The sequence below is a fragment of the Fukomys damarensis genome, unplaced genomic scaffold (genome assembly GCF_012274545.1).
Source record: "Fukomys damarensis isolate Sample0158 unplaced genomic scaffold, DMR_v1.0_HiC HiC_scaffold_23, whole genome shotgun sequence".
In the NCBI taxonomy this organism is placed as follows: Eukaryota; Metazoa; Chordata; class Mammalia; order Rodentia; family Bathyergidae; genus Fukomys; species Fukomys damarensis.
The window spans coordinates 15389011-15399036 of NW_022900935.1; the positions used below are offsets into that span (position 1 = coordinate 15389011).

General features: G+C 50.4%; 2 protein-coding genes across 2 annotated transcripts in view; both read right to left on the reverse strand.

Annotated features, from left to right (window-relative positions):
* Positions 1–5117, reverse strand: part of Lck (LCK proto-oncogene, Src family tyrosine kinase) — a 23521-nt gene extending 18404 nt beyond the window's left edge. The window contains exon 1 of the mRNA XM_010621562.3: positions 5072–5117. The gene's annotated coding sequence lies outside the window, so the exon portion shown is untranslated. The remainder of the gene's footprint in view (positions 1–5071) is intronic.
* Positions 5118–7190: 2073 nt separating this feature from the next.
* On the reverse strand, positions 7191–8794 carry Fam167b (family with sequence similarity 167 member B). The gene is made up of 2 exons (XM_010621561.2): positions 8229–8794; positions 7191–7571 (listed from the first exon to the last, which is right to left on the reverse strand). The coding sequence occupies exons 1-2, from the start codon at positions 8496–8498 to the stop codon at positions 7341–7343; spliced, it is 501 nt and encodes a 166-aa protein (XP_010619863.1). The 5' UTR covers positions 8499–8794; the 3' UTR covers positions 7191–7340.
* Between the last annotated feature and the right edge of the window lie 1232 nt (positions 8795–10026).

The window sequence follows — 10026 nt, forward strand, 5'->3', positions numbered from 1 at the left end:
GAGAGAGAGAGAGATATAGATATATGCATGTATATATAATATGTGTGTTTTATATATTGTTTATATATTCATATTTTATATTTATATTATTTATATATTGTGTATTTATATGTTGTGTTTTATATATTATGTGTAATATATGTGTGTGTTTTTTTGTTTTTTTGAGATAGGGCCTTACTGTATATTCTAGGCTGGCCTAGAACTCACTGTGATTGAGCTCACCGTGATCCTTCTGCCTCAGCCTCCCAAGTGCTGAGATCAAAGACAAGTAACACTACACTGAGCACAAAAATACTTAACTAATTATAAAATGCTAACAATGCTCAACTGAGGCTAGAATGAGCATTTAACTACACCAGTTTTAAGTTAAGCATCTTTTAGACTAATGGAAGATTTTCATTTTTATTCTCCAAATTTTTGGCCCTTCCACGGACCCCTCTTTTCACCTTTAATACGCTTACCTGAAATGGAAACTTCACTACCATAAATGGAAAACTAGATGGGTGAAGGGCACACACCTGTAATCCCAGCACTCTGGGAGGCTGAGGCAAGAGGATCAGAAGTTTGGGTCCAAACTGGGTAACTTAGTGAAAATAAAAAATAGAAAGGGCTTAGGATAGCTCACTGGAAAAGGCCCTGGGTTCAATCCTTAACAAAAAAAACAACAACAACAACAAAGCTAGGATCGTCAAATAGGATCCACAAATAGGAGTAATGTATCGGTGCACATAAGATAAAAAAAAATTTTTCTTTTTTCTTTTTGGTACCGGGGATGGAACTTGGGTCCTTGCACTTGTGAGGCAGGTACTGGAACAACTGAGCTAAATCCCTGGCCCAGCTAAATCCCCAGCCCAATTTTTAAAAAAGATAAATACATAAATTAACATTTGTGAATGTTTATCTGTCATTCTCTAAAATCATGCACACACATTAGGGCCATACAGTCCTCTTTGTTGGTGGTTTAGAGGGGTCACAACTTTCTTTCTGGTGCGCATGTGTGCATGTGTGTGCGTGCATGCACGCATACATGCTAGGCAAGTGCTCTACCACTAAACTACAGCCCTGCCCCCAGGCACAACCTGCTTCATCAGCCAGCCTGGGTAGTGGGTACTTCCTGTACTCCAAGCTCTGATCTAGCGGATGGCACCGCTAGGTGGAGAGGTTCGTATCACTTGGCCCTGCTCTCTGTGCCAGAGAGGGTTCCCTCTGGTGGGTCACTTCTCCTTCATAGGAGCCTATAAGTCCTGGCTGATCATAATATCTGTGACTTCCAACAATATGAAAACAGGAGATAGTGATACTGGCCAGGAGGCTACATCTGCAAATCACCACTATTACTCACTTACCAAGCTAACATTTAGCTAAAGCTGATAAAGACGAAGTAGGGCTCCATGTAGGGACAGGAAAAGACATCCTAGATTCAACATGGCAGACAACTTGCAGAACAGATGTATCCTATAAGCCAATTTGTGCTCAAATATGTTTATCCTTTAAAGCTGGATTCTGTGGTAAGCCTTTATTTGCGTCACTTCATGTAATTTTCATGACAATCCCAGGAAGTAAGTACTATTATGTATCCCCATCTTGCAGAAGCAAAAACTGAGGCCTAATCTAGGCAAAGTGATTTGTCCAAGGCCTCATCACAAATGAGTGGTGGAATCCTGTGTGAGTTGAACCTGGTCTGCTGCCTCCAGGGCCCAGTTAGCAGCGTATATGTGAGAGTCAGAAAGGATGCACAGCGAACCCTTCCAAGAAGCACATCCCAGAAGTGGGGCTGGAGGGAGCTGTGTTTCTGGTATTTCTTTCTGTGCCCGTCTGCTGTTTGAATTTTTAAAAACAAATAGCCATGTGCTACTTTTGTAGTTGAAAAACAAAGTCAACAAAACCACCAACACAAAAACTCTGCCAAGAGACACAGTCCTTTGAGGAGCATCAACTACGCCCCCGCCCTTCTACTCCTGTCCCTGTGTCAAGAGGGGAAGGCATGGAACAGATGGCACAAGAGAAAAAGCTCAGTTTGGGGAACACTGGGTCACACAAAATGAATCAGGCTCCTCTGGCATTGATTGTGAAGCCCCTGGGGGACCCAGTTGGAGCTGAGGCCCATGTTGATTGGGCCCACAGTCCTTGTCTTCCCAGTCTTCCCAGGTGCCTCACAGAAGGCATGTTCTTTCTTTTTCTTTTTTCTTTTTTTTTTTCGTACCGGAAATTGAACTCGGGACCTCGTGCTTGTGAGGCAGGCCTGGAGCCACTGAGCTAAATCTCTGGAACACATGTACTTTAGTGGAAGCATTGGAAATGCAGCTCCAGATCTTTAGAATCCTCACTGAGGGAGGTTGTTAAAGTCCATGTCCCTGGGCTAGTGGTGAAACTCAGCGGTAGAGCACGTACTTAGCATGCAGGAGGTGTGGATTTGATCCTTGGCAAAAAGAAAAAGAAAAAAAGCCCCTTGCATTCCTGGATGGTATCTTGGTCCTGCCTGCCCCCACCCTTAGAATTATTTTCAGGGAATTGAAGGTGGTCTTGAAGCCATCAGCTGAGGATGTGTGTACAGATGGATCGTAGGATCCAGCATGTTTTCATGTGTGTAGTCTCTGCCTTGGCTTTTGAGCAGACCAACACACGTACATTTCCCTATGGTGATGTATGTGGTATTTTAGATAGGTTGTGTGTGTGTGTGTGTGTGTGTGTGTGTGTGTCTAGGTGAGGTGCCCTCTTGCTTGTTTGTTTTTTTGTTTGAGACAAGCTCTTGCTCTGTAGTTCAGGCTGCACTTGAACTCATTATATAGCCCAGGCTACCCTTGAACTCATAGAAATCCTCCTGCCTCAGCCTCCCAAGTGCTGGGATTAAGGGCATGTACCACCATCAGGCAGAGAGACCCTCTTTTAAGGCAGACCCAACCACCCAGCTCAGAACCTCAGAATCTAGCCTGCCAGAGTTCTCACACCCCACTATATACAGGAAACAAGCCTATTTGCAAAGTCAAACCACAAGCGTGAGGGAATGGACAGTTCACAGTTCACTCCCTTGCTGAGGCCAAGGTGCTGAGGAGGTGTAACGGCATGGACAGCCCTCCTTTCTGTGCAGAGGGAGGAAGTGTCGAGCTTCCCTTAAGGGTTTACTACGTGTGGGGTATTATCCAGGGCATATCACAGATTCCCCAAAAAGTGCTCTGTAAGACAGAGATTAATTGGTGCCTCTTTAGAGATAAATAAATTAAAGTTTAGAACTGTGAAGCCACCCAAAGAAATGGCTGTGCTGGGCATGATGTCACACACCTGCAATACCAGCACCCCAGGCGTTTGAGGTAGGAGGGTTATAAATTCAAGCCCAACCTGAGCAACTTCGCCACTTTGCAAGACCCTATCTCAAAATAACAAGTAAAAAGAGTTGGGGATGTAGCTCAGTTTAAAGGCCTTGGGTTCAATCCTTAGTGCTAAAAAAGAGAAAGGTAGAGGAGAGAAAAGGAGGGGAGTGGAAAGCAGAGAAAAGGAGAGGAGAAACAGCAGTGCCAGAATTATGCCTGGGTCTTCACACTGCGTCACACGTCTGGGCTCTCTTGCTTTTGGCCTTACTCTGAGGTCTCTGCCCTTATGGTTCCAAAGAACAGAACCCGGGGACGGTGGCCTTCGGCTTCACATCGTAGGCACTCTGGAAAATGGACCTCTGTCCTCCGAACTGCCTGACTCTTCAGGAAGCTTGCAGATTCCCTCCAGGGATGCCTTTTCTCTCCTCTGAACCATCAGCCAATTATCTGCCCCTGTCCACTTGAGTCTTTCTTCCTTTGAGAAGACCTCAAGGCAAGGAGCCCTGGCTGCCTCATTCACCAGCGCAGGCTGGGCAAAGAAGGCTTCGTGTGTCCATCCAGGGGAGGAGAAGCCCTCCAGAAGCACAGGGAGAGGCAGGGTGTTTCCCAACCCAAGTAAGAGGTGATAGGCTTTAGGGCCGGAGATAAGAGAGGCTGGGACATGCTGACTAGGTGGAAAGTATGTGACACAGAAAAACTCCAGCAAGGCAAGGGAAACCTGGAAAGTCTGGCTGAGTTGGGGACTGCCCCCCAAAGCTGAAGGCTCAGCGTTAGTATATGAGGAGGTGGAAGGTAGCTGATGAGGCCTTCCAGGAGCTCTACCCCTTGGGGTCTAAAGCAGGAAGCAGCAATACCGACTGACCCTTCACTTGTAGTGGGAGAGGAGATGAGGTGGGAGGGACAAGGACAGAGGGAAGACATCCTGCTGTGACCCTTGGCAGGGAGGGGATGGCAGCTTTCCAGGTGGAAGTTCAGAAGTTCCTTGCTCAGGACCAGCTGCACCCCTGCCCGGGATAAAATTAGTCCTTCCTCTTCCTTTTCCCTCACCTCAGACTTCCCAGAATCAGATCACATTTGTAAGCCCTAGGGTCTCCATCCCAGTGAGAAATAACCCCTCCTTTCCTGCGGCCATCCGCCCACCTTGGCAGACTCTGTCTCTCAAGTGATGCTGGTCACTGAGGCTGAAGTCACTTCTCACGTGTCTATCCAGATGCTCTGGGTGACCTCTCTGTTCTCCCTCTTCCTGTCCCTCTCCCTCTCATCTGCTCCAGGGACCAGAAAGGCTCCTGAGTCCCCCACCTCAGACCTGTCCAACATCATCCTGCTCCGTGATGGGAGGAGAGGGGTCCCCAGCCGAGGGCACGACACTCTCTCTCCCAGGGCACGGCTCCGCCACTGCCTTGCTGAGGGCCCAAGGGCAGTGAATGCTTTGCCCCCTGTGGCGTCATGCATCGCATCATCATGGGACAAGGAGTGAATTTTGTGATATCTGAAGACCTTTCTGATATCTAACATTCTTGTGCCAGATCCCCAGAAACACGATCCCAGTAAGGTGGGAGCTGGTCGTAGACAGTGAGGCAGAGGCAGCAGCCACCAGTTTAGCAGGAAAGCAGAGGTCCCGCTGACCTCCAGCAAAGTGCCTCTGTCTCCCAGCCTGAGCTTGTTGCCTGCCCTGGGCAGCCAGGCCCCCTACACCCAGCTGTAGCCCTCTGTTGCCAGGCCTCCCATCATGGCCCCAGAGGCCCGTTCCCGGTAATCCTTACCTGCCCAGCCCAAGAGCCCTCTAGCCCATTCACGTGGTCCTCCCGGCCTGGTTCAGCTGCCCTGGCACCATCTCAGCTCCCCTCGCTGTGGTAGCCACCACCTGTCTCCCCGCACCCACGTTCCACCCTGACTTCCTGCCTCCTCCTGAGGGCTCCGCAGCCAACCAGGCTCCAGCAGCTCAACCACAAGCCTCTAGCACCCCGAACTTCCTGCCACCATAGCCCCCCACCCCTCAGCCCCCAGAGGTCCCAGACATCCCCAAGCTGGACCCTACTCACCCTGCGAGTGACATTCAGGGGTTTCAGATTGAGGGGAGGATGTTTCATGCACCCTCCCTCCTGCTTTCTGGGTCCACCTAGGCAAGAGATTCAAGGGCAGGCTTTGACCTCAGTGAGCAGGGCTCAGCAGACATCCACCCCGCTGACTGTAGAAGGCAAGTGGCACCGCTGTCACAGTACGAAAGCTGAGTGGCCCTTTGGTCTCAGGCTCCTGGCAAAGGCATCATTCAGAGTCAGAGGTAAGGAAAGTATTTCTGCTAAACAGTTGAAGGGAAGTCCAGGTGTGTCACAGTCAGACAAGAGGTTAAAACGGCTGCTATGGTCAGCTGACAGCAATGCCCATGTCATCTCAGGGCACAGGACAACAACTTTATTAGACTCACATGGTAGCCAGGTGTGGTAGCACACAACTGAGGACTTGGGAGACTGAGGCAGGAGGATCACCATGAGTTTGAGGCCAGCCTGGGCTACAATATAGCAAGACTATTCAAAAAACAAGCAAGCAAACAAACAAAAAAAGAATCACAGGGTAGACTAACAGCACCTGTCGTGTTTCAGGACAACCCCATGTCTTCAAGAGAGCAGAGTGACAACCTTGCTGTACGCAGAGGAGAGATAACATGTACTTTGTTGTTTTGTTCTTTTCCCCAGTACTGAGGATCAAACTCAGGATCTCGCACTTGAGAGGCCGGCGGCGGAATCACTGCGCTAGATCCCTGACCCACACAACATGTACTTTTTTTCATGGCTGTTGAGTGGGGAAGCACTTTCAAGGTGGGTCAAGGCAAGGCTACAGGTGCCAGTGGAGGTTTGTGGCCTGGCACCATCTCCTGCCACAGAAGATAAAAAGAACTCGCTGCCCAGGCACCAGGGCAGGCCATACGTTGTCAGGACTTTCCATTACAGGCAGGAGGCAAGAACCTTGCCGTGAGAAAGAATTCTATTTCCTCGTGGAGGGTCGGGTCACCAGCGCTATGCGGAGCTCCAGGAGTCTCTGTCAGGCCCAAGAATTGGGCCTTGACCCGGAGGGAAGGAAGGTGCAAGGACGTCACCTCCTGAGCTGCACCGAGCGAGCGGGCTGGGGGAGGGGAACCCACAGAGCATTGTTGGGGTTTGTGAGGTGGAAGCGATGCTGTGGGCACCTCAGCTGCAGGGGTGGGGGACAGGAAGTGGCGGGGCGGAAGCCCGAGTTGGAAAGTCAGACAGAGAGTAACACACAAACAAAGGCTGAGAGACACAAAGCAAAAAGCCTTCAGAGTGACAGGGACCCCAGAGCTGGGGCTCCAGGCCTGGTGTGGAGCCAGCAGCCCATGCCGGTCAGCTTGAGCACCTCAAAGTTCATATGTGGGTCTTAGCACAGGGGCAGATGGTAATTGTAAGAAATACTCGCATTTATCAGGTGCCTACTGTGTACTGTCTCCTTAAGACATATCCAGCTACCTGTGAGGTGAGAATTAGCACCTTCATTTTAGAGATGAGGAGACAGATTCAGGGATTAAGGGACAGCCTCAGTGTCTCATGGGAATGAATGGAGGAGCTGCCTTTAAACCCAGGACGACCAGATTCTCCTTTCCTAGCCACTCAATTTACCTAAACCACTTCCTGTGGGAGTTGGGAGTGACCTAAGATTTTAAATTATTTCCCCTTTCTTTCTTTCTTGCTTTTTTTGGACAGGTTTCCACTGCTGTCAGGGAGATGGGGCTTTATCAGTCTATCTCTACCCCGAACAGGGCCTTCTCTCCTACACAGGAGTCGTCGTCACAGGTCCCAGAGATAGAGGACAGTGACTTTGGGCCTTAATAAAGATGCAGAAACCTTTGAATTGCAGAAGGTATTTATTGAGGCGCTTTTGAGCCTGAGCTTTTCCCCTTCCCCCTTGTCAGCTGGGGCTTTGTGCACTCTCAATTTAGCCATTAGAGACCCGTGTGTGCCTCTGAGATGCCCTGTCTTCCCTTTGGCCAGGCAGCCTGGGAGGCACACAGGGGGCCACTCAGCAGAGAGTGAAGCGCCGGGCGCTGATGTTCATGCGGGTGAGGCCCAGGTGCCGCAGCAGCGGGGCCAGGGCCAGACCGGCCCCAGGTTCCAGCTCCAGCTCCAGCTCAGCCTCGTCCAGCAGCTCCTGGTGCAGGTGACATGCTTGGTCCACCTTCAGTCGGTGCAGCTGGGCCCGCAGTCTCAGCAGCTGCCCTGCCAGCTGCCGGTCCTGAGCCTGCATTTTCCTCTGGGGCCAAAAGGGGCGGTGAGCCCGCTGGGCGGGGCCCCAGACTCGCAGGCCAGTCTTTCCTTCCTGTCGACACTGTAGGCCTTTCCACTGGCCTTGCCCCCAGCCCCTCTCACCCACCTTCATCTCTCGTCTCTCAGATCTTGCTCCACAGGAGTGGTTCTCAAAAGAAGCTAAGGAACCATTATTAAGCAAATACAGATGCTGGGGGCCCATCCCAGAGCAACAAAGCAGAATCTCCGAGTTGGAGCCTGAACATCTTTATATTTGGACTCGTGGGGTCCACAGATAATACTCAGCACCACCCTACTGGGCTGCCTCCAGCGTGGTGGTCAGTGCCTCCTTCTGTGCTTTACTGCATCTCTGCGATACAGTAATCTCCGGTAGAGTGACCCTGTGTTTCCCTACTGAAAACTGGTGGTCCCCCAAGGGCAGAGTTCTGTCCCCTCTGTCACAGGAACACAAAGTCAGTGCACTGTGTAGAACCCTTCCCCAAGGCCTCCCAAATAGAACATTGCCAAGTGCAGTCCTGACTCCTGCACCCCAGGCCACAGGTGTAGGCAGTTCCGGGGAGAGGGGTCCCTTTTCATCCCTTCCCAAACCCGTGGCCTTGAGCCTGAAGACCCCGTGCAGGATTGCCCATCCCACCAGACTCACCAGTTCCTGTCGGAGCCACTCAAGTGCAGAATCCATTGAGTCGAAGCCACAGATGGCCCCAGGGCCTCCAGGACCAGGTCTGGCTTGGCCCTTGCACCAGGCTTGGCTCTGGACCCTGGCTGTCCACTCCAGATATGAGGGTCGCCGAGTCTGCAGCTGCAGCTTGGCCGTCAGTGCCTTCACAGAGTCTAAACTCTGCTCCTCCTCCTCCTCCTCCTCCTCCTCCTCCTCCTCACCCACTGCCTGGAATTTTAGAGGCCCCAGGGACATGGTAGGTTTGAGGTGAGTGACAGGCTGGCAATATGGCCCAGAGAAGTGGCAGAAGCTGAGGGTAAGAGGAGTGTGCCAGGGATTGTGCAGTGGTGAGTGCTTAAGGTGGGTCAGGGAGGCTTGAGTGCCAGTGTGGGTGAGCAGATGCGTGCATGAGGCTAAGTGTGCAAGGGTTGGAATTTTCCTGGCCTGCTAGCTGGGAGCCACGTGATGCCCATCCGGGTGGGGGCAGGAGGAGCCCTACTCTTCTTGCCTTTGGATGAATTGTCTTTACCCAGAAAGAGACTCCCAGTTCCCAGAAAGGAAGTTGCTTCAGGATAAGAAAAGCATCATCCACACCAGTCTTGGCCCTGCTCCCAAGACCTGAGTTCAGGGAGTCAGAAGGGGAGGAGACTGACTAGCTGCCTGTCTCCCTCATGCCACTGGTCCTTCAGCAAAGGAATAGGGTCCAGAGGCCTGCCTCTGGGAGTCAAGAGACCTGGGCTCCAGTGCTGGCTCAGTGGGACTCTGGCAAAGGGACCAATCCTCTCTGGCTTCTGCTGGGACAGATCAGCGATTTCAAGCTGTACTTTAAGGGATTTTAGGTTCCCTTGGAAATCACTCTGCAGAAGGGCAGAGTTGTGGATGGGCTCCTTGCCCTCTCTCTCTCCCTGTTCTTCCTACACTTTCAGCCAGAGCAGTTTTAAAACTTTGTGTTGAAGCCACATGTGTGGTACATGCCTGTAATCCCAGCACTTGGAAGGGTGAGACAGAAGCATCGATGTGAGTTCCAGGCCAGCTTGGGCTATATAATGAGTTCAGAGCCAGCCTCAACTGGGGTAGCAAGACCCTGACTCGAAAACAAACAAACAAAACAAAACCAAAAAGAAAACTCTGTGTTGAAATATAAAATACATACAGAAAAATGCATATATTATAAAACCACAGCTGAATAAACTCTCCCAAACTGCACACCTATGCAACCAGCATCCAGATCCAGCAATAATATAAGTGCTAGAAAACATTCAAGTACTCCTGGACCGTCACTTGTCTCCTAGGGTGACATGACTCTTAATTTTTCTTTTCAGTGCTAGGGATTGAACACAGGGTCTTGCACAGTTTAAGCAAGCTCTATATCACTGAGTTACACACCTGCCCTTTAAATTTTATTACATGGTCTAAGTTTGCCAAGGCTGGCCTGCAGCCTGAGCTATGCCACTGTGCCTGCTCCTGGCTATCTTCTTCATCAGAATAGCAAATATATGCATCAGTAAGCAATTAAAAAATAATTAGATGGGTGAATGAGTCCTCCAGCAAATGATCTTAGTCAACTATTGTAATTTTACCAGTTTTAAGTGTGTCTCTTGCCAGACTGAAAACCCAGTGGACAGAACCTTCCTTAATAATCTACCCTGGGGAAAAAAAAAATCATCCCTGTTGCCAGTACCAAACATGCAGCCAACTCATTGTCTAGGCAGTAAAAACCTGGTAAAAGGATGGAGTGGTAGGGGATGGGTTTGGTCTACAGGGCAGGACACAGAACTGGACC

Bases quoted from the DNA above. Each gene is read 5' to 3' on its own strand.
- Fam167b (XM_010621561.2), bottom strand. From the start codon at position 8,498: ATGTCCCTGGGGCCTCTAAAATTCCAGGCAGTGGGTGAGGAGGAGGAG. The intron at 7,572-8,228 runs GTGAGTCTGGTG...TTTTGGCCCCAG, and splicing joins AGTGGCTCCGACAGGAACTG to AGGAAAATGCAGGCTCAGGA.